Source organism: Panthera pardus, unplaced genomic scaffold, assembly GCF_024362965.1.
Source record: "Panthera pardus isolate Hobbes unplaced genomic scaffold, ASM2436296v1 HiC_scaffold_8, whole genome shotgun sequence".
Taxonomy (NCBI): Eukaryota; Metazoa; Chordata; class Mammalia; order Carnivora; family Felidae; genus Panthera; species Panthera pardus.
Window position 1 is genome coordinate 9,291,530 of NW_026527013.1, and position 22,818 is coordinate 9,314,347.

The window sequence follows — 22,818 nt, forward strand, 5'->3', positions numbered from 1 at the left end:
ATGTTAAAAAAAAAATAAAAATAAAGGCAAGAAGGGCCCAGAAAGTGGGAGGGTCCAGGGACACCCAGGCCCCAGGCACTTGGGGACATGCAGGCCAGTGATCGGACGCAATCCCATAAGTCATTTAGAGCCGATACATGAGGTAGGGCACGATACACACATACAATTACCCAGAGTGTCTATGTGGGAAGATGTGTTCCTGGGTGGGCAGGGAGGGGCCCACCCCCTGCCTCCTGGTTCCCAGGAGGCCTGGATCCCAGGGCTGGTCCCTGCTCTGCACTTGGCCCACTGTAACCTTGAGTAAGATCATTCTGCTTTCTGGGCTTTACTTTCCCCACCTGGGAAAAGGCCATGTCATGGTAGATACGTGCCTCTTAGATACAGAGATGGTTAAACACAGTGCACCCAGATTGAAATGTACATCGCACAAATGCTGGTAAACGTGACCTGGGTGAGCCTAGCCATTCACTCAGGCGGACACTCGTATCACGCTCACAATCACACACAAGTGCACATAGGCCAAATCACACTGACACATGTAGGTACGCAACCACACAGACACACACACAAATATCCAGCCGTGTTGTCACATAAATAATAGACACACCTAGAGAGAAAACCATCACAACGTAGAGTCACACATACAGACGCACGATCACACAGAACACCGTCACACCAGCTTACAAATGCACAGACATTCAGGCACACAGCCACAGCCCCAGTTACAGTGGCACACAACCGCCCCACAGTCAACCGCCCCACAACGTCGCACACGCACCCACATACAGATGCAGAGCCACAATCACACACGTAGACGTTTGAAGCACAGCGCATGGCATCACTCCAAGTCACGCACGCAGTCACACGTGGCTACCCATACTTCCTGGAACAGACTGGCAGGTTGGACTGAGATCGCCCGCTGGAGCCCACCCCACACCCCCACAGCACCCATTAGAGGAGACATCGAGGTCTGGGTTCCAGGACTCTTTTTTTCTCGGGCCTCAGTTGCCTCACTTAAACGCCAGAATCCCTCCGCACACGCCCCCTGCAACTGACCAATCAGGTGTAGGCCGAGCCCCCTCCTAGGGCCAATCAGAACAGGAATCCAGCTGGCCAATTGGCTCCCAGCACTCACCTTCCGCCCCCTCCCTGTTCTGCTTCTTAAAGCAGCTAATAAAGCTTGGCCTGGGCCAAGCTGGCTCCACCGGCAAGGCTACCGTGGCCCTTTTAAAAGGCAGAGCTGTGGAGGAGCCGAGTCCGAGCACACACCAATGAGAGGCCCCATTCGGCATCCGCCCCTCCCACCCCTCCAGAGGTCAGAAGCTTTTGCCTGTTGTACTGTGGACCTTACGGTGAGCGCGGAGGCCTCAGGTAAGCACCGGCGAGAGGGGCGATTGGTGCCGGGGGCCAGGCCTGCCGGTGGGAGCCACGCCGCTCTGACGCCCCTGCTCCTCCAGGTTGGCCGTGGTTGCTCCGCTTGCCCGTCCGCTGCTCAAATGGCCCTGAGAGGCGTTTCCGGGCGGCTGCTGAGCCGTGGACCAGGCCTGAGCCTCCTGCGCGGGTGGGGCTCGGCGGCGACGCAAACTGGTCAGTGCCGGGTCGGGGGCAGGGCGGGGAGGGTGGAACTGGAGGCTCGGGAACATTCCCGGGGTGACTTTCCCGTCCTGTGTTTGCAGAAAAGGGCGGGAAGACACAGAACCGAGCGGCCAAGTGTAAGGACCCCTCCTTGCGCCGGGCGCCTGCGGCCCTTGTCCAGCTGTCTGTCTGCCCCGGGTGGGTTCTGTCCCAGAATCGACGACTGCCGGGGCGGGGAGGCAGGGCGTGGCCAGGGCCAGAGGCAGTGAGTTTCCCGGAGAAATGCCATCTTGTCAGTCTTCTCTGCAACCCACATCCACCAGGAGCCAGATGGGAGTGGAGGAGTGGGGCTGAGGATTCCAGGAGAGGAGGGTGCGGTGGTGGGCTGGGCTGAGTCAAGCCCGGCCCCACTCTCTGCTCCCTGTCCCAGCCTCACGTCCTGAATTTGACTGGAGGGACCCGCTGCTGCTGGAGGAGCAGCTGACCGCGGATGAGATCCTCATCAGGGACACCTTCCGCACCTACTGCCAGGAGCGCCTCATGCCCCGAATCCTGCTGGCCAATCGCAACGAAGGTGCCCAGGCAGGCGGGGGTGGGTGGGCACTCCCTACCGTGCGCACCTGCTCTGCCTGCTTTAGCTGGGCCCCTGGACTCCTGTGCCGCTGGGATGGGGGCTCCAGTGGGCTGGGGCTGGGCCTGAATTTGGGCATCTGTCTCTTTGCAGTTTTTCACCGGGAGATCATCTCAGAGATGGGGGAGCTTGGTGTGCTGGGCCCCACCATCAAAGGTAGGGACAGATTTATCTCCACACGCCGCCGCCCCCACTGTGTCCTGGAAAGCCCCTTCCTATCCCTGATCCTGAGTTTCCCAATCTGCAAAGCGAGGCGGTTACGCCTCCTTCTGAAAGTGGCTGCGAGGGAAAATGAATAAACCCTCAAGCTAGGGCCAGCTTGGTGCCCCCTCCTTGGGCTCCCTTATGGAGCTCCGTCTCTTGGACCCCAGGAGTCACACTGGGCTTTGTCTCCCGTTGCCCTGTCTTCCCTCCCCTCCCCTCAGGGTATGGCTGTGCTGGAGTCTCGTCTGTGGCCTATGGGCTCCTAGCCCGAGAGCTGGAGCGGGTGGATAGCGGCTATAGGTCAGCAATGAGCGTCCAGTCTTCCCTCGTCATGCACCCCATCTACGCCTATGGCAGCAAGGCCCAGCAGCAGAAGTACCTGCCCCGGCTGGGTGAGCAGCTGCCTGTGGAGCCTGCCGGAAACCAGACCGTCCCAGTGGTCTGGAACTTGGGAGTGGGACTGTCCCCAGAGCCTGCCTTCTTCCCCTACTTCCAAGATAGCCCCAGTGGCCACCGAGATTCCCTGCAGATCCCGGGGCCCCGCTGCTCCGTCTGATCCGGACTGTCCCCTCCTGGGTCTCTCTCGACTCTGCCCCTCTCTCACCACCATCATCTCCCTCCTAATTTGCTCCCCCATCCCCAGCCCAGAGTTTAAAGTCTTGACTTTCTGACTGAGTCCACAAGGCCGCGCATGAGTAGGCCTCTGCTGACCATTCCAGCTCACCTTTGGCCACTCTCTTGACTGCTTCTCCTCAGCCAGACTCGGCTTCTTGGGATTCTCCGAATGTACTACTGGGCCTTGGCACCTCTGTACCCCCTGCTGGGACCACTCTTCTCCGTCCTTCCTCCTCCTGCTTAACTCCTTTTCACTGACTTTAAGACAGATTATCTGACTCCTTCCTGACTCCTGTGGCGGCCTCTCCCCATCGTGGCATTGTTACTGTGGCCTGGGGGGCTGAGGCTGTCCCCATACCCCCCGGGAGTGCCACGAGAGCAGGGTTGGGTCTGCCTTTGGCCTGGCTTGATCGAGAGACTGACAATTTTCAGTTGAGGGGATGAGTGGGGGACAGGCAGATTTGTGACCCTGTCTTGTGCCTGCAGCCAAGGGGGAGCTCCTGGGCTGCTTCGGGCTCACAGAGCCCAACCATGGGAGTGACCCTGGCAGCATGGAGACCAGAGCCCGTCACAACCCATCTAACAAGAGCTACACCCTCAACGGGACCAAGACCTGGTGAGGGGTCTGGGTGTCTCAGGCAGGTGGGCAGGGGCAGGGGGGAGGTGGCCAGATCCTCACTGCCTGTCCCTCCCCCAGGATCACCAATTCACCTGTGGCCGACCTGTTTGTAGTGTGGGCTCGATGTGAAGATGGCCGCATTCGGGGCTTCCTGCTGGAGAAGGGGATGCGGGGCCTCTCAGCCCCCAAGATTGAGGGCAAGTTCTCCCTGCGGGCGTCGTCCACAGGCATGATCGTCATGGACGGTGTGGAGGTGCCGGAGGAGAACGTGCTGCCTGATGTATCTGGTCTGTCGGTGAGCAATGGCCACCTTGGGAACTGGTATCAGGTCACCTGCTGGCTCAGCTTTCTTGGGCAGGCGCCAGGCCGGGGACCCAGCTGGGGAACAGACACAGTCCCTGTGCTTGTGGAGCCCACACACTAGTGATTCTGAGAGGTTCTGCTTGGCTCTCCGATGTGTGGAAGTTGCCCCTTTGGTGACCATCTTGCTCATACCGGCTCTGCCCTGGCCACATACAGTCCGGAACCAGTTTAACCCTTTGATGCGTGTGCATCTTTTTGTCTCCTTATGTCACCTCCTAGACCTGAGCATCCAACCCAGACCCTGGGCTGGGTAAAACTGCGTGCAAACCAAGGGTGAGCAGGCGCCGAGCAAGACTTGCTGTGCATGAGCTCTGGTGCCAGGACCGTGTGGGATCCAAATGGCTGCCCTGAGTCCCTCTGTTTATACTGACTGCGTGTCTGGAGAGGGGGCTTCCCCCTACTTGAGAACAGGGCCTTTCAGCTCCCGGTGGGGCTGAGGCCCCTCTCTCAACCCTACAGGGGCCCTTTGGCTGCCTAAACAATGCCCGGTTTGGCATCACCTGGGGCGTGCTCGGAGCTGCCGAATTCTGTTTGCACACAGCCCGGCAGTACACCCTGGATAGGTTTGTGGGGTTGCCAGGAGGGCTCTTGGGGATGGGGGGGCAGGGGCTCCATCCCTTACCCAACTGGTGTCTCCCCATTCCCCGCCCACCGGACGTAAGTTTCTCACTCGGTGTAACAGCCTGGGAAGTCCTTTTGAGCAGTGAGGGGCTGAGTCAATGACACGGCCAGGGTGAACTTAGCGAGGGCTGAGGCAGCCTGGGAAGGCTTCCTAGGCTGGGGCGTGAACTTGCTCATACTTACCCTGAACTTGCCCGCCTAGGATCCAGTTCGGGGCCCCCCTGGCCAGGAACCAGCTGATTCAGAAGAAGCTGGCAGACATGCTCACTGAGATCACGCTGGGCCTTCACGCCTGCCTGCAGCTTGGCCGCTTAAAGGACCAAGACAAGTAGGGGCCGCATATCGGGGAAGCAGGGTGGAGGCAGCAAGGAAGGGACGCCGTGCCCCTCCTGGACATGGTGGTGGCTGGCCCTGGGGAGAAATGTCCTTCCTGCCTGGTGGTTCCTGGGGACCTATCTCTTCTTGCCCTCTTGGCCTTGATGGGACAAGACTGCCCGCTTATCCCTAACTGGGAGTTCAGTGTCTGCTGCTGTGTCTGTGACTTGGGGAATCTTTTCCCCTGGCTTTGCCCAGGGGGGTTTGCCCAGGGCTTAGGGATGCCTGGGGTCAGGTTTTTGTGACCCCTTACTTGTTCCATGTCTGTGCCACTCCCAGGGCCACTCCGGAAATGGTCTCCCTGCTGAAGAGGAATAACTGTGGGAAGGCCCTGGATATCGCCCGCCAGGCCCGAGACATGCTAGGGGGGAATGGGATTTCTGATGAGTATCACGTGATCCGGCATGTCATGAACCTGGAGTCTGTGAACACCTATGAAGGTAGGGCTGGGGCTCTGTGGGGAGGAGTGTTACAGCGGCCTCACTGTCTAGAGAAGGGGGGTGGGGACAGCAGGCCTGAGCCCTGCTCCCAGTTGTCATCACTAGCAGTGTGACCTGGGGCAAGTCCCCCTCTGTATTCTTATTAGGGGTAGCTCACACTGGGACTGTGGAAGTGAAATGCTCTCAGCCCTTTCCCCCATGGTGCTCGGGAGGAGGGGTGCTCCCCAGACTGCTTCCAACCTCCTTGGGCATCCCCAGAGTGGGGCACGATGCCTAGAGTGAGCTGGTGGATGCCAGGGAGCAAGAGTGCAGCTACACACGGGAATCACCACTCCCTTTTATGTTAAGAGAAAAAAAAAAAAAGATAAATCATGACCAGGCTGTGGTGTCTGCACCTGGGAACTGGTTGTGACTAACACTGGGCCCAGAACCCCTGGGGAAGACAGACATGGAAGAAAAATCATTAAAAAAAGTACAGTCTAGTATGAGCCAGGCAGAAAAAGGGGGAGTTGTAAGAGGCGGGTGCTTATCTTGGGAAGAAAGTGGGAGCATGTTAGGCCTTAAGAGAGGTATAGCTCCCTGGGCAGAGGCAGTGAAATAGCTTTTTCTTATTCTTTCTTTTTTTTGAAATAGCTTCTGTATGCTATTCTGGATGGGACATTCCAGAAAAAGCAAGAGGGAGGGTTGAGGTGTGGGAATGACCCTGAGGACAAGCAGAGGAGGGCCTTCAGGGTGTTTTATGCAGGGGAGGGACCAGATCAGATATACACTTTAGGAAATAAACACACTTATTTTGCTCCATAAGAAGGAGGCAGTAATCCCTGCCTTCTACCCCTTTAAGCTGAGGAAAAGCATATAAGAGCACTGAGGGCTGTAAAATGTTACCCAGAGTTAAGAGCAGAGGATGTGGGACACGGGGATAGTGGCTTTAGGACAGGGGAGATCAGCTGGGACAAGCAATCTGTCTGATACTTGCTTTCCCATCCCATCTGTAGCTAAGAAGGGCCTGACCTGTCCCCACAGAGCTCTGCAGCAATCTCAGCCTCTGGGAAAGGAGCATGAATGGGTTGAAAATCAAACATTTAACCACCTGTGCAGGGGAGGGGGTGAATTTGCCAAGCGCAGGGAGTGCCAAAGCCGGGCCCATGGCCAGAGCTGGGCTTGCTGAAGTTTTGGGTCTGGCACAAGGACTTTTGGATTATTTTATTTTATTTCATTTTTTGCCAAGATGCCTTACAGAACTGTGAAAAACAATTTTCTCAGCATGGCCTGAATGGTGGCCTCTGAGCCTAAGAGGGGACTCTCCCAGAAGCTGTCAGCTCTCACCATCTCTGTGGGTTTGTTCTTCTTCCGCAGTAATAGCCTAGGGGGAGGAGAGACATGAAGATTGACTTTAAAGGGAAGTCATGAGCTGTTCAGACTCCAAACCAACTCTGTATTTGTCTTGTCCAGGCACTCACGACATTCACGCTCTGATCCTTGGAAGGGCAATCACGGGGATCCAAGCGTTCACGGCCAGCAAGTGAGCACACTTCACCCGGGAGCCCAGATGGCCTCCGGCTCCTTCCCAGGGAAATGCTACGCTCTGAGCTTACTCAGGGAGGTGGCAGATGGAGCCAATTTTTATAGTGGGAAGTGAGAGACACTGATTCTTAATTATCAAAATTTTCCCTTTGAAGTCATTCAAATGTGTTCCTTAAAAAGAAGATGGGACTCTCTGTACCAAGTTTCTCAACCCACTTTTAACTGTGGATGGGAATGGATTCCACTTATCTTGGAACAGAAGCTTCTCTTGACAGGGGAGCAGGGAGAGGGAAGGAGAGTGACATGGAAGCAGTCTCTGTGACACTGATCTGGTGTCTGACTGAGCAAATCCCGCCTCCCCGTGCCCCCCCGCCCCCTGCCTGCCACAGCAAGAGTTCACCGTGTGCCCTCTGATCCTCCCATCCTGGGGGTAAGTGCCTTATGCTGGAGGTTGGAGCAGAATGAAAGCGAAAGAGAGAATAATAAAGAGTCTGCGTGTCTGACCCCACAGTGTTGGGCCATGTTTAATCAGTGTCTCTCACTTCCCACTCGTAAGCACCCAAGAAGTCATTTCGGTCACAGGAAAAACGTGGGGCCGTGTGGTGGGGATCCCCCCCCTCAAGTGGTCTGGCCTGTGTCTTGAGTCTTGGGCTCTGCTGTAATAACCCTGGTTAGGTGCTGACCAGGGCGGAGGGCTGTAGACAGAGAGGCCTTTGTCCTTTCTGTCACCACACAGCTGACCACACAGTGGTGGGAAATAACAGCGGTCCAGCTTCTCAGCTCAGACACACCACCGCAGAGGGGAACCTGGGGCCACCAGTGAGACGGCAAGAGCATCTGAAGGAGTTTTGCAGTAACAGTGGCCCCTGTGGGGTCTAGGGCTGGGCACGGTGCTGACAGACTTGGTTTGTGTTGACATTTGCTTTCGTCTTAGCCTCCACAACTCTCCTTCCTCAGGAGGTGGCCCCATGCAGGAGTTTATATCTCGTACCTCAGGCTGGATGCACAGATCTTTGTACACTGTCTCCACGGTGTGGCACACTTGTTTGAGCTCCGTCTCCAAATGGCTGATCTTTGCCATTTTCTGGGTGAACTCTTGGAGCTTTTCCTGAATGATCTTGTTGTGGTGATTGTAAATCTGATACATCCTCTCTTCTAGCTTCTCTGTCAGGTCTGAAACCTTTTAAAGAATAAGGCATATTTTTAGAAAATCAAGGAAGGGGCATCACAAGACATTTGTTTTAAATGGCTAAGATTTCTGCAATATATCTTATAAAAATGGTAAAAAAATTCCAGTGACTGGAGGTGAAATTGCCTGTATTTTGAATTTTTTTTAATGTTTATTTATTTTGAGAGAGAGAAAAAGCACAGCAGGGGAGAGGCAGAGAGAGAGAGAGAGAGAGGAAGGGAGAGAGAGAATCCCAAGCAGGCTCCGTGCTGTTGAGCCTGATGCAGGGTTCGATTCCACAAACAGTGAGATCATGACCTGAGCCAAAATCAAGAGTCAGATGCTCAACTGACTGAGTCACCCAAATATATGTATGTATATATATATTGAACAGACTCAAACAAGTTAGTGAGAAAATATGTAACAGGGGTGCCTGAGTGGCTCAATCAGTTAAGCGTCCGACTTCCACTCAGGTCATGATCTCACAGTTCGTGGGTTCGAGCCCCACATCGGGCTCTGTGCTGACGGCTCAGAGCCTGGAGCCTGCTTCGGATTCTGTGTCTCCCTCTCACTCTCTGCGCCCCGCCCCCGCCATGCTCTGTCTCTGTCTCTCAAAAAGAAAATGTGACAAAGTAGCCTCTGGGTAGTGGGATCATAGAAGTTTTTTTTAATGTTTATTTTTATTTTTGAGCGAGAGGGAGAGAGAATGCATGCAGGAGGGGCGGAGAGAGAGGGAGACAGAATTCACTCTGCGCTGACAGCAGAGTGCAATGCAGGACTCAAACCCACGAACAGTGAGATCATGACCTGAGCCAAAGTCAGACACTTATAACCAACTGAGCCACCCAGGTGCCCCAGAATTTTAGCTAATCTCTACACCCCATGTGGGGTTGAACTTAAAACCTCAAGATCAAGAGTTGCAGGCTATAGGGGCGCCTGGGTGGCTCATCAGTTGAGCGTCTGACTTCAGCTCAGGTCATGATCTCACAGCTTTTGGGTTCGAGCTCCACGTCAGGCTCTGTGCTGATGGCTCAGAGCCTGGAGCCTGCTTTGGATTCTATGTCTCCCTCTCTCTCTGCCCCTCCCCTGCTCACACTCTGTCTCTCTCTCTCTCAAAAAAAAGAAACAAACATTAAAAAAAAAAAGTTGCAGACTATACTGACTGAGCCAGTCAGACACCCCACAAACCATTCAACTTTTGGAGGACAAATGGGTGTGACAATGAAGGCTCTGTCTCAGTCCCTACTCCCCTGGCCATTAGCACTGGCATGAAATAAGAGGGCCGGCTGGGCTGTGGGTGCAAGAGGGACCTTCATTCCTCATCCTGGCCCTGTCATGTGGTACTATATGCAGTTCGCTTAGCAGCAGCAGCTCGTTCCCTCCCCTTTCACCCTTTACATAGGACTCCCTCTCCCTGCAGACCGGGGCTTTGCAGTGTGTGGGAGAATCTGTCACCTTGATCTTGAGGCTGTCCCTGAAGTTGGTCATGAGTGCATGGTCCTTCTGCCTGCTCTCGTTGATGTTTTCAATCAGGTCCTGGGCCCTCTTCTTCAGGATGTCGATGCTCGAGTCCAGAGAGGAAAAGTAGGGTCCTGACTTCCCTTCTAGCATCATCGGCTGGCGGTTGGCACTGGAGGTGGCGATAGAGGGGCTAGAAACCTGACTTCTGAAAGTACAGGAAACTGAGGTCAACACCAAGCTCTCCTGAGAGTGCTGCTGATCTGAATTAGCTCTGTGGTGGGAGGGGAACCAGTGTTGTGTGTCTCCTGTGGGCGACACTTGTTTATTTCATTCACACACTGCCCTGAGAGGCAGGGGCAGTATCCTCATTTTATAATTGAGGAAACAGACCCAGAGGTGCAAACAAAATCCACCTAAGGTTCCAGAACAGGGGGATTTGCCTGAGTCCAAAACCCACAGTCATTTCATCACACCACTTGCTGCTTTGAAATAAGCATCAGTTAAACTATTTATAGTATATAAACAACTATAGATCCGGGCAGAGACTGTAAAAATCTAGAAGGATTCTGCATATATTGGGTGCCTGGGTGGCTTATTCAGTTGAGTGTCTGACTCTTGATTTCGGCTCAGGTCATGATCTCATGGTTCGAGAGATCAAGCCCCATGTTGGGCTCTGCACCGATACCACGAAGCTTGCTTTGAGATTCTCTCTCTCCCTGCCCCTCCCCTGCTCTTGTGTGTGTTCTCTCAAAATAAACATTTAAAAAATTTTTTTAAAAGGAGTCTGCATATAGATTGCTTTCTCAAGACCTGCAAGAGTTTGTTTTTTTTAATTTTGTAACGTTTATTTATTTTTGAGAGACAGAGTAGGACTGGGGAAGGGGTAGAAAGAGAAGGAGACACAGAATCCGAAGCAGGCTCCAGGCTCTGAGCTGTCAGCACAGAGCCCAACATGGGGCTCAAACTCATGAGCGGTGAGATCATGACCCAAGCTAAAGTTGGATGCTTAACCAACTGAGCCACCCAGGTGCCCCAAATCTCTCTCTTCTTTAAACAGGATTAGGGGGACTTGCATCATTGTTTCTGGGCCCCATTTCTTTTTGTCCTTCACCTCTGGTTTATCTGATCTGTAAGCACCTTCCATCTGTCAGGCACTGTGCTAAGCTCAACGCCTGTGCTGCATCCTCTTGACCATGCTTTGGGGTTGGTCCACTCATCATCTTTACCTACCTCACAGCTGAGGACACAGGCTCAGCGTGGTTATGTCACTTTCTCTGCCAGTGTGTGGCAGAGCTGGGTATGGCACCCAGGTGGCCTGACTCGCAGCCCACGTCCTGCTGCCCCTGGGGTCCTCAGTTTCTTCACCCTCTGAGGTCCTCCCAGGTCTTAATGGCTGAGACTCAGAGGTGCCAAGAGAGCAGCTCCTAAACACACCAGGTGATGAGCAACCATAAGGTCAGCCAAGACCACAAGCCAGGCACCGATTCCTTAGAAAATTACATCTTGAGTTTTGGATGCTTCCCCCATAAAACTATTTTTCTTGGTGGTTTCCTGACTGGCTAAGCTCTTCATTTGGCTCAGGATACAAGCACAGTAAAATCCCTAAGCACAAGAGCCTGGGTGTCCAGAGCTCTCATCTGCATGAAAGTTCCCAGGCCCAAGACTTCAGTTGTGTCCTGGCCCTTGAGTATTCCTTTTGCCAGATCATTTCTTGCCTCATTGGCTTGTGCTGACTCTCTGACTTGACCTATGAGGCCTAGCCCAGGCCAATGCTCCTTTGAGAACGTGTCCAGGACCCTGTGCCTGTCTCTATCACTGCATGTGCTTGTCACAACTCACATCCCTTCCCCACCCCCCCACCCCCCCGCCAGAGGGCTGTGTCCTATTTATCTCTGAATTCCCAGCACTCACCACATAGTAAATCTTCCATTGTTTGTCGAATGAATTAAGGACACCTTCCATCTGATCTATTCTTTCCTCCTCTGGCTTTGTACAAAACATACAAGTTCACCAGCCTCCAAGGCAGGACACGCGTGCATTTATCAAGATGGGAAAGTGTGTCCCTGAGGCAGATGATCTATAGCGAAGACTTATGTCAACTAGAAAACAACAGAGCAACTAAAGGCTTCCTGAGCATTCTCATAAAAAGTCATTTTACTGTAGGACAAAGGTTTACCAAAGGAGTTTATGACCCCCTTAGCTTGCGATTACTCCTTTCCTTCAGGGAAGTGAGGCAAAAGAAGATTAATTCAGACCTTGGACACTGTCACTTTTTTCTTATTTTTTAAGATTTTTAGAAAATTTATTATTTTTTGGGGGGGAGAGGAAAGGACTCAAGTGAGTGAGGGGCAGAGAGAGAGAGAGAATCCCACGAGGGGCAGAGAGAGAGAGAAGCAGGGCTCGAGCGCACAAACCATGAGATCATGACCTGTGTCAAAGTCAGATGCTTAACTGACTGACTTAAGGTGCCCCTTAAGATTTTATTCTTAAGTAATCTCTACACCCAACATGGGGCTCAAACTCACAACCCTGAGACTGTGAGGCACCCCCACACTGGTATTTTCACATTCAGACTTTTGTAACATTTGGATGCATGTGAAAAACACAAAATGGATGGCTCCTAAAAAGACAGGCATGCTTTGCATGATGGTAATGAAGTTGGGGACACAGGTTCAAGAAAACCTGGCGTTTGATTTCCCTGAGACCTCAAGCACTGACTGCCCTCCTGTTCAGCCTAAACCAGGGGCTCTATTACTTCAGTCTCCAGCTGGGGGCCTCAGTTGCTCTTCCCTTCAACCCTGTGTCACACCCACACCAAAACTCCACCCTGACTCTCGTAACCAAGTGCTGTATTTTTCTCAAACTCAGGAACTTGAATGACATTGGACGAAATCATGATCCCGTGAACAGGGTTACTGCAGAGTCTTGCTCTCGAGCCTCTGGGAGTCCTTAGGACTGGGAATCCTGCCTGTGCTCTGGTCTCCTCCTTCTCATTCCTCTCAAGTCATTCCAAACTTTCATAATTCTCCTGTCCCTGATCCCACACTTGCTTCCCCTCAGGCTGAGCAGACACAGAAACAGTGCAGGCCAATAACTCCCTCCACTGCACCCCCCATAAATGCATCCACAACTACCCCTCCTCTTTCCAAACTCCCAGCTTGGCAGTCAGTGAAGGGTTCCATGCCTCTGCCAGGCTCCTGATCCCAATCCCCTTTGCACCTTGCCCTCTTCTTGTACCTTTGATCTCTCTTCTGGGTTGGCCCTTTCCAAGGCATGGCATCTCCAGTTTTACGTATTAAAACAACACACATACCCATACCCCTCCCCTCAGACACCAGCTATCCCTCGGCCAGCCACCTTCCTCTTTCCTCCCCTTCACGGCCACGTAGCTCTTCTAGAAAGAGCTGCTGACACTTTCTGAGCACATGTCTCACCTCTCACTCTCTTCTCAGCCCACTTGTTCCTGCCCCAGTTCTCAAATGAAGAGTCTCCTGCCAAGGTCCCCAGTGGCACCTGGAAGATACCTCAGACCATAAGTCCCTTGACCTTCTGACTCCACCCTTCCCTGCCATTCCCATCACGTGGCATCCCCAGGCTCTGTTGCTGGCCCTGCTCTCTTCCCTTTACACCATCGTTCACATCCTTGCTCTGAAGCCAGAACCCTCAAACCTCCTCCCTGTTGGCCTTTCCTGCTAACCCACCACCTCACAATGCACAACCTGTCATTCCCCAAAGGCACGCTTGTAGCTGGAATGCCCTGGCAGTCCTTTTCCCTACCTACATCCTGCCTCTTCTAGAAACTCTCTTCTAGCTGAGTTACGTGCACACAGCACCTACCGTGTCACCGACTGCACCTTAGCCTCTCCCCCATAGTCTCTGGGGGGACTGGGCTATGTGTCACTCACCTACGTTTCATGATAGCAGTAGTAAAGGGGCATGGAATAAATGAATGGCCAGCAAGGGCTTTCATTACCATCCATCTTCAAGCTACCACAACCTTCAAGCTTATTCTTGGTCCATGTCTGTCTCCTGAGCTCCCAACAACATATCTGACTACCTCCAGACCTTCTCTACTTAGCTGTCCCAGAAGCATCTGAAACTCCTTCGAATGTGCATGCTGGTATCAACATCCTCCTATGACACCAAAAGCCACCTAGTTCCCATGCCAGAAACTCAGCAGTGAGTCTACAGTCCAGCTTCTCTCTGATCCTCCACATCCTGTGAGAAAGCCCTCCTTTCTAACTCCTTAATCTCTCCCAAATCTGTCATTTCGTCTCCATCATGTGCAATTCACCTATCATGTCTCACCCGGTCCCTAGGGACCTTCTGAACTGCAATTTGATGTCCTACTCCTGCCTGACAGCTTATGAGAGTTCTCACCTGCCACAGTATCAAGTACATTCCCTAGCACGGCACACAGGGCCTTCCAGGGAGGGCCCTAGCTGCCACCTTCCCTTTCTACCCTCCACTCTGAGCAATTTGGAACCTTCAACAACTTCACCAAACCCATCAGCTTTTGCCTGAAATGACTTTCCCTTCATACAGCTTCACCATTCGGAGTTCTGCTACTGCACCCACAGCACCTCCACTTACTGATCACAACACTCCCGTGGTTTATACACATTCAATCCTTCCAGCACACTGTGCACGGTCAGGATGGGGGGTGCATTCTGCACATCCCCAAGGCGGCACAGATATTCAATGAATGCTTAAAGGAAGGAACTTCTTCCAGAGCCAGGTGAAACATTCCTGCTCACAAACTTCCTTGTACCCATAGTTGCCTTGTCCCGACAGTGTAAGGATCCTGAAATTAAAATCAACGATAAAAACAGGTGCTTCTTTTTATGTAATTGCTCACAAGCTGCTGGAGCTGCTGACAGTTCAAAGTCGCTCCTTTCTCAGGCTCGAGGGATGGGGCTGGAGCGGGCTTCATGGCAGCTATGCAAATGGTGAAAAATCACTTGAATTCATCTCATTCAAATTTCGTGGTGGGACAAAGGCCTGCATCAGATGTCTGCAGAGAGCTTCCTGATTTTTTCCAACCTCTCCTTTGGGGATTTCCTTTTTTCCATTTCATTTTTCTTAATACTCAGCAGCTGCATATTAATCGGGATGCTAATGAATCATAGGCTTCCCTGGGCCTGCGTTCACCAATTAACTTTAATAAACAAAATGCACAGTGTCCTCTTCATTGGCTTCCCCCATTCCCAGGCCTGCTTCTGCTGCCCAACTCTGGATGGATGCCAGAGAATGGAAGTAGGCCCAACAAAGCAGGCTGGGTGGGCATGGCCCGCAGAGGGGTCGAGTGGTGGAGACTCGGGGTGGGGGCTGTGAACACTTTACCACGCTCATCTTTTACGATCTGTCCTCCTAAGGAGTCCCAAATTCGGTTGTGAGGATTAGGACACAGTTCCCGAGTAGGGCCCGCGCTGGCAGGGGGCCCGGGAACGGTGAGGAAATGGGTCTAAGTAAAGAGACCATCTGTTCGCTCCAGGTAAAGCTGTGATTGGCAGGCGTCTGAGCCAGAGCCGCCCGCTGGCGGGGCCCTCCCTCCGTGGCCTCTAACAGATATACAAGTAAACAATCCGCCAGCCACTTCTGACCACCGCAGGCGGCAGGCCCAGGAGGGGAGGCAAGCTAATCAAACATTCAAGGAGGAACACAACAGAATCTCCGCTGCTTGGGCAAAATGAGGTTTTGCTGAAGTACAGCCAGGAAGGGGGAAGGTTTGACTCAAAGCTACTGAACCCATTCTTCACATTCTGCTTTTCTCTCCCAAAATGTGTTCACATTTTAATCATGTCACGGAGTGTCTGCTGCTGATCTATTAATTGGCCCTTGCACCAGTTCTAATCCATCTGTTTTTTCGGCCCAAAGCTCCTGTGGAACTTATGAAGTCTTTGATATGCTATTGTCTGTGTCTGTCACTTAAATCCAGGTCTAAACATGCTATTTGCAGGAAGATGTTATCAAGCAAATGACTTCAGTCATTTCCTTCTTTTTTTCTGGTCCTGAATTGATCATACACATCTAGAAACCACCCCACCTTGTAGCCTGCTTTACAACTGAGGAATCTGGGAGGTGGGGAGAAGCTGGCTTTATACCCAGAGTCCTCAGAGTCCTGTCCCGAGCCTGGCCTTGTCTCACTCCTTCCCCAGGTGAGCTCACTCACCCTGCCCCTGTCTCTGAAACAGTGACACCCACAGTCCACCTGAAGTCCCTTGTCCCACCCTGAGTTCCAGGTCAGCAAGTCGGGCTGTATTCTGGATGCGTTCGCATGCATGTCCCCAGTCACCTCAAGCTCAATAAGGGTAAAATGGAACCCGTGTTCTTGCCTCTGCCACCGAAACCACTACCTGCTGGAAACCAGTCTAAAGCGGTGTGCTAGTAAACACTTAGCAAGTGGCTCTCTGTGGGGGAGAAAAAAAGGTCTGATCGGTAATGCTTGCCAATTTCCATGGTGCAGACTCCCACTATAGCCAATCGCGAGCTACCAACAAAAAGTCACTATGTGCTATGTTGGGAAGAGATGTGTAGAACCAGCTCTTTCGAGCTGGGAGGCGCTGGCTCCAGCACACCACAGCTGGAGGGTCCCTGGTGCCAATCACAATGCCTGACACACGGGCATTTTCACTGTTTCGTAGCACACTAGCCGGGAGGCATCCTTGGTTCTTCCCCTTCCTCATGCCTCACTCAATGATCCTGCCACCCTCTCAAGAGTTCCTCTCCATCTGCCCTGCTAGATGCTACCTCCAGGGGAGGTCTCCCCGTGTCCACTCACGTCCCCTCCCACCCATTCTCCACAACGCAGCCAGTGTCTTTGGAATACAGGAACCAGAACATGGCACGTCTCTGCCACAGCAATTCCCCTCCTAGGTATCTATCCCAGAGAAATGAAAAAATATATGTCCACACTAAAATTTGTACATGGATCTTCACAGCAGCATTACTCACAAGGACCAAAAAGCAGAAACAACTCAAATGTCCACCAACCAATGAATGGATAAATAAAATGTGGTGGATCCCATAATATAGAATATTATTCAGCCGCATAGAGAAATGAAGTTCTGATACATGGATAAACCCTGAAGACACTGGGCTCAGTGACAGAAACCAGTCACAAAGGACCACATAAGTGTAGGATTCCATTTATATGAAATGTCCAGCAGAAGCAAATTCATGGAAACAGAAAGTAGTGGTTACCAGGGGGCTGGGGAAGATGCAGAGACGAGGGGATGATGGTTAAGGGGTGCAAGGTTTCTTTTTGGGGCGAAGAAAAGGTTATAGCTGACTGTGGTGATGGTTGCACAGCTCTGTGAATATACTAAAAATAACTGAATTGTACATCGTAAGTTTGTGAATTGTAAAGCACGTGAATTATATCTCAATAAAGTTATTACCAAAAAAGTCCTCAGAGTAAGTCCATAGCTGACACAACGCCTTGTGACCTGGCGTCTGCCAAGCTCTCCGGTGTTCCTGTTGCACTCCCACCCACACCCACACCCACACCCACACCCAGCCACACTGACCTGCCTTCCGCTCCCTGAACCGCACAGGGGCTTTGCATGAACTCTTCTAAACTCCTCCTCCCGACCCCCATGGCCACCCAACATCCACTCTCCCTTACCTTTGTATTCAGTGCTGCTTCTTCAAGGGCGCCGTCTCTGGCTCCCTATTCAGGGCTGGCTGCCCCCGGGGGAAATGTTTTCCCAGCGCCCCAATCTCTTCTTTGTCAGTGCTTGTTCGGCATCTGCCTCTCGGTCAGATGGAAGCACCGGGAGGGTATGAACACATCTGCCCGGTGGACTCAGGGGATCCCTGCTGCCAATCACAATGCCTGATATGCTGGGCTTATCACTGTTTTGTGAACACACCAAGCTTATTCCTACCTCAGAGACCTCATCCTCGGCCTGGCATATATGGGCCCCCGAGGCCTCGCGGCTGTTTCTTCTCCCGAGACCTCCTTAGAGAACTTCCCCGACTACTCCAAACTCCCTATCGCTCTAGTTGGTCCTTACCCTATTTTGCTTCTTCACAGCGCTTGCCACCAATTGAAATGACATTATTATTAACTTGTCTTTTAGAAAATCAGCTCAGCAATAGACCTAGAATAGCCAATACAATACTGAAGTAGAAGAACAAAGGCGGAGGACTGATGCTACTTGACCTCAACTTACTATAAAGCTGCAGTGATCCAGATAGTGTGCTATTGGTGAACAAACAGACGACAGATCAAGAGAACAGAGTGGAGAGCCCAGAAATAGACCCACACATATACAGTCAACTAATCTTTGACAAAGGAGCAAAGAAAATTCAACGGGAAAGGAGTCTTTACAACAAATGGTGTTGAAATAACTGGAGAGCGGTAGGGGGGAAAAAAAACTAGACACAGATCTCACACTTTCACAAAAACTAGATCACAGACCTGAATGTCAAACACAAGACTATAAAACTTCCGGAAGAGATCAAAGGAAAGAATCTAGAGGACCTTCTTAGATATAATATCAACAGAAAAAAATTGGTAAGTTGGACTTCATTAAAATGAAAAACTTCTGCTCTGCAAAAGACACAATGAACAAACTGAATGAAAGGACAGGCCACAAACTGGGAGAAAATCGTTGTGAAATACATGCCTGAGAAAGGACTGGTCTAAAATATACAACGAACTCTTCGAAACAGTAAGGAAACAGGGGCACCTGGGTGGCTCAGTCGGTTGAGTGTCCGACTCTTGATTTTGGTTCAGGTCATGATCTCACGATCATGAGATCGAGCCCCACGCTGGGCTCATGCGGAGTGTGTAGCCTGCTTGTGATTCCCTCTCTCCCTCTGCGTCTCCCCTGCTTGCACTTTCTCTCTCTCTCTCTCTCTCAAAAAAACAAAAAAACAACCAATAAGGAAATAAACAACCAGATTAAAGAATGAGCAAAAGATCTGGACAGCTCACCAGAAAAGACATATGGATGACAAACATGCAAATGAGAAGCTGTTTGACTTCGTATCTCCTCAGGAAACTCTAAGTCAACACAAGGAGATACTACTTCACACTTATTAAAATGGTGAAAAATCCAAAATACCGACAACACCAAATGCTAGCGAGGATGCCAAGCCACAGGAACACTCTCTCATTCATGACGGGGCTATAAGCTGGCACAGCCCCTTTGGAAGGAGTTTGAAAGTTTCTGACAAAACTAAATATACTCTTTTTTTTTTAAATTTTTTTTAACGTTTATTTATTTTTGAGACAGAGAGAGACAGAGCATGAACAGGGGAGGGTCAGAGAGAGGGAGACACAGAATCCGAAACAGGCTGCAGGCTCTGAGCTGTCAGCACAGAGCCTGACGCGGGGCTTGAAGTCATGAACCGTGAGATCATGGCCTGAGCTGAAGTCAGCCGCTTAACCGACTGAGCCACCCAGGCGCCCCATGGCAAAACTAAATATACTCTTATCGTCTGATCTAGCACTTGTGCTCCTCGGTATTTTCCCAAAGGAAGTGAAAACTCAGGTCCACTCAAAAACCTGTACATGAATGTTTACAGCAGGTCTGTTCAGAATTGCCCAAACGTGGAAGCAACCGAGACGTCCTTCAGCAGGTGAACGGATGCGCAAACTGCGGTCCATCCAGACCATGGAGTGTTATTCAGCACTGGGAAGAAATGGGCTATCGAGCCATGAGAAGACACAGAGGAACTTTAAGTGCATACTGCTCAGTGAAAGAAAGCTCCAGGACGGCAGAAATTCCGATTTGTTCACTGCTGCATGCTCGGCATCAGCGTCCGGCCAAAGACGACCCTCAATAAAGAAACTTACGTAGTGAATAAAGAAATGTGCGAGAGAAAAGCTGTCTGGGTCATCCCTGATATGCCGCTCTTTCTTTGGCTCCAGCAGCTAGTCCCTTAGCTGTTTCTGTCCGTCCCACCTTCTTTTTTTTTTTTTAATTTTTTTTTTAACGTTTATTTATTTTTGAGACAGAGAGAGATAGAGCATGAGCGGGGGAGGGTCAGAGAGGGAGACACAGAATCTGAAACAGGCTCCAGGGTCTGAGCTGTCAGCACAGAGCCCGACGCGGGGCTCGAACTCACGGACCGTGAGATCATGACCTGAGCCGAAGTCGGACGCTCAACCGACCGAGCCACCCAGGCGCCCCCCCCCAACCTTCTTAAATATATCCAGAATCCGACTTCTCATCATCTCAGCAGATCACCCCAGGCCACGTTGGAATCACCTGGCACCTGGATGATTCCGACTCCCTCCTCACTGGTCTCCCAGATTCCACTCCTGCCCTCGCCGATCTATTCTCTACATACGGCAGCCAGAGGGACACTTTTAATGCCTTCGCCCAGAGGACTGCAAACCTCTACAAAGGTCCGGGTAGTAAACCTTTTCAGCTTTGGGGGCCCTGTGGTCTCAGCCGCAAAAACTCGACTGGGCAGAAGCAGCCACAGACGAGCGTGCCTATGTGCCAATAAAGCTTTATTAACAACAGTCCTTGCCCGGCTTGTCATCTCCTCGTGTCCCCCGATTTCAAACCTTTTCACGGGCAACGAACACCCGAAGTCCCATTAACCTGTCTGTCTCTCTTACCAGCTTCCTCTTGGGCTCCTCCCGCACAGTTCTGCCTACCCTCAGGGTGCACTCGTCACCTCCTCCACGAAGACTTCCGCGATTCTCTGATCTGAACCGGCACTCTCTCCCTATCCCCTCCCGCTCCCGCCGCTCCCCCCCCCCCCCCCCCCCCGCCCCGCCAGTCTGTCTCCTCCACTCGAGTGTCAGCTCCCGGCTGTGTCCCAGCGCTTTGCACCATGCCGGGCACGTAGCAGGTGCGCGACCTCTCCGCGGGGCAAAGGCACCCAAAGCAGACACCGGCAGGGGCTCGCGGAAGAACCGGGGTGGGTGGGGGTGGGGGTGGGGGGGGAACGAGAAGGGTGTGGACCCCGTCGGGCCGGGGTGGGGGGGGGCTTCCTCACCTGGCTGGCCCCCGACCGGCTTCCTCTTCGCGGCTCTCCTCGTCCTGCTGCCGCTCCTTGCTGTCCCCCAGCGGCTGTGGCTCCGGGTCCTTGCACTCTACGTGGGGCAGGTCGACCTGTGAGCACAGCCAGCGCTTGAGAGGCCAGAGGAGGGAAGGCGAGAAGGGGTCAGACCCCCCCCCTCCCCTTTCCCGTCCCTTCGACCCCGGGCACCTCCGTGTGCCGCTGCGCAAGGCCGGGGACCCCCCCCCCCCCCAGGAGAGACGCGCGGGGCTGGGACGGGCACCACGAGGTCGGGGACGTGCGCTGGGACGGCCCTGCGCTCGGAGCGCCGGAGGACGGAGGCGGGGAGACCGGGGCGGGCTGGGGTGAGGGCAGGGGCTCCGGGAGGGGCGCTAGGGGCCCCGGGCTCCTAACTGGGGGTGTGTGTGCTGGCTCGAGTCCTTCGAGGAAGGAGAAGAGGCAGGGGAAAAAGTAGAAAAGAAAAGGGTGCGGCGCCTGGGTGTCTGAGACTTTCTCTACCCTGCTCCTGCCACGCGCCATGCGTGGAAGTCTGTCCTTCCGGCCCGTGTCAGTCACACGCCCCCCCCCCCCCCCCCCCCGTCCGTCAGTCAGGGCCCGGTCAGTCAGTCAAGAAATCGGGGCCCGGCCGGGCGAGGCGTGGCCTCGACGGTAGGAGGCAAGCGGCAGGGTTCTGGTCCGCCAGGGAAGCCCGAGATCTCGGCCGTTCCCAGTCTGTCCGCCCGCCGCCCACGCGAAGGCAACAAACGCCGCGTACTCCCTGCCGCTCCATCCTGTCTTTTCCCGCCTTCTCCTTCCCTCTCTCTGCGCACGCGCCGGCCCCGCCCCCCGGCTCGCGCGCCCCCCGGGCACGTGCTGCATCACGCGCGCCTGGTTCCGCCTCTTTCTGGGAACTAGCGCGCGCAGCGGGGCGGAGTCGGCCGTTAATCCGCGGTTGGGCCGTCCCAGGGGCTGCGCGCGCAGCGGGCGCCGCCTGGAGGGAGGAGGGGGCGGTCTCTGGGCGTGCGTGTGCCCAGAAGGGAGGATCCTGGGCGCTCTGTGGGTGGGGGGCATCTAGCTGTCTCGGCGTTAGCGCTTAGGTTTCTCTTCACCCGCGCTGTCCCGTGAAATCTTTGCAAGAAAAAGGCCTCACGGTTGCTGTTCTTTGATTGTGACCTATTGCCTTAAGTGAAAAAGTTTATGCAGTGCCACCTTGAGTCAGAGTTACTTGTGCACTGTAAAACTGTCAGCTTCTTAAAAGCTTGGTAGGGTCTGGCCTCTACAGACTCGGACCCATATCTCTTACGAACAGTGGTAGTAATAACAGTAATATTGGACACTTGAGGCGCCAAAGATGGGGAGAAAATATTTGCAAAACATGTATCCATAACTCACAGCCAGCATCTACAAAGAATTCTTACAACTGGATAATAAGACAACCCCCCCCCCCCTTAAAAATGGGCAAAGGATTTGAATAGGCGTTTGCAGTGCAAAGGTCCTGAGGGGAGCAAACTCAAGTGTGCTTGAGCAGCTAGGCCTAGTGGGGAGGGAGAAACAGGGGTTGTGGGTGAGGGATCAATGTTGGGCAGGTTTGGGCTGGGAGCCGAAGCAAGGGGTTAGGATTTTGCTCCAGTTCACTGGTAAGGTGGACCTGCTCTCTGAAACACCTGGCATAGTGTCCAGGTAGGAGAGGCAGCAGGGATCCTGCGCAGGGCTCTGTCTCCTGCTACACAAGGACGGGCACACATCTTGACACCTACATTCTGGAGAACGTGGCTTGAATCTGGGCTCTCTTACCAGCAAGAGGGGCTGGAGGGGGCGGCATAAAACTGCCACTCAATCTCAAAATCCATCTTTGCCTGTAACTGAGGCAATAAAATCTAAAACGTCAGACTACTGTAAGGGATTCAGAGAAAAACCTATGGAACACAATAGTTTAATACAAAGCAGCTAACACTAGTATCTTGTGGCAAAGCCACAATGTAAGCAAAATGTAGCTTCCTGCAGCACCAGATTTGAAGATTTGAGGATTATCTGAGAAAAATCTCAAAGATTTACTGTTAAGCATGCACACACAAACACGTACACACTGACCGGGAACAAAAGCAACACGCAATTTGCTGGAATTTTTTTTTAATGGTGCAGCGTCTGTGTAACTTCTGAAGACAAGCAAAGTCCAACCATGTTTTGTGAAAATAATAATATATTTCACATAACCATGTTATGTGAAAATAGCAAAAGCTTAAAAACACAGGAG

General features: G+C 52.7%; 2 protein-coding genes across 3 annotated transcripts; one reads left to right on the forward strand and one right to left on the reverse strand.

The window, feature by feature from the left end:
• Positions 1 to 1,248: 1,248 nt before the first annotated feature.
• GCDH (glutaryl-CoA dehydrogenase) lies at positions 1,249 to 7,470 on the forward strand. The gene is made up of 12 exons (XM_019427544.2): positions 1,249 to 1,371; positions 1,458 to 1,587; positions 1,677 to 1,712; positions 2,006 to 2,149; positions 2,300 to 2,362; positions 2,632 to 2,802; positions 3,512 to 3,641; positions 3,723 to 3,939; positions 4,467 to 4,570; positions 4,831 to 4,956; positions 5,283 to 5,443; positions 6,896 to 7,470. Exons 2-12 carry the CDS (start codon positions 1,497 to 1,499, stop codon positions 6,967 to 6,969), a joined length of 1,317 nt encoding a protein of 438 aa, XP_019283089.1. The 5' UTR covers positions 1,249 to 1,371; positions 1,458 to 1,496; the 3' UTR covers positions 6,970 to 7,470.
• Positions 6,632 to 21,449, reverse strand: SYCE2 (synaptonemal complex central element protein 2). 2 transcript variants are annotated; one of them, XM_053897161.1, is made up of 5 exons: positions 21,340 to 21,449; positions 20,562 to 20,677; positions 9,591 to 9,765; positions 7,959 to 8,147; positions 6,632 to 6,806 (listed from the first exon to the last, which is right to left on the reverse strand). In XM_053897161.1, the coding sequence occupies exons 1-5, from the start codon at positions 21,352 to 21,354 to the stop codon at positions 6,759 to 6,761; spliced, it is 543 nt and encodes a 180-aa protein (XP_053753136.1). In that variant the 5' UTR covers positions 21,355 to 21,449; the 3' UTR covers positions 6,632 to 6,758. The 2 variants fall into 2 exon arrangements, with proteins under 2 accessions (XP_053753136.1, XP_053753135.1); XM_053897160.1 differs by having other exon boundaries at positions 9,591 to 9,801.
• Positions 21,450 to 22,818: the final 1,369 nt, after the last annotated feature.

Bases quoted from the DNA above. Each gene is read 5' to 3' on its own strand.
- GCDH (XM_019427544.2), top strand. From the start codon at position 1,497: ATGGCCCTGAGAGGCGTTTCCGGGCGGCTGCTGAGCCGTGGACCAGGC. The intron at 2,363-2,631 runs GTAGGGACAGAT...CCCTCCCCTCAG, and splicing joins GCTGGGCCCCACCATCAAAG to GGTATGGCTGTGCTGGAGTC. The intron at 2,803-3,511 runs GTGAGCAGCTGC...TTGTGCCTGCAG, and splicing joins GAAGTACCTGCCCCGGCTGG to CCAAGGGGGAGCTCCTGGGC.
- SYCE2 (XM_053897160.1), bottom strand. The intron at 9,802-20,561 runs GTGAGGAAGCCC...CTGTACTTTCAG, and splicing joins GCCGGTCGGGGGCCAGCCAG to AAGTCAGGTTTCTAGCCCCT. The intron at 8,148-9,590 runs GTGACAGATTCT...ATTCTTTAAAAG, and splicing joins GGGACAGCCTCAAGATCAAG to GTTTCAGACCTGACAGAGAA.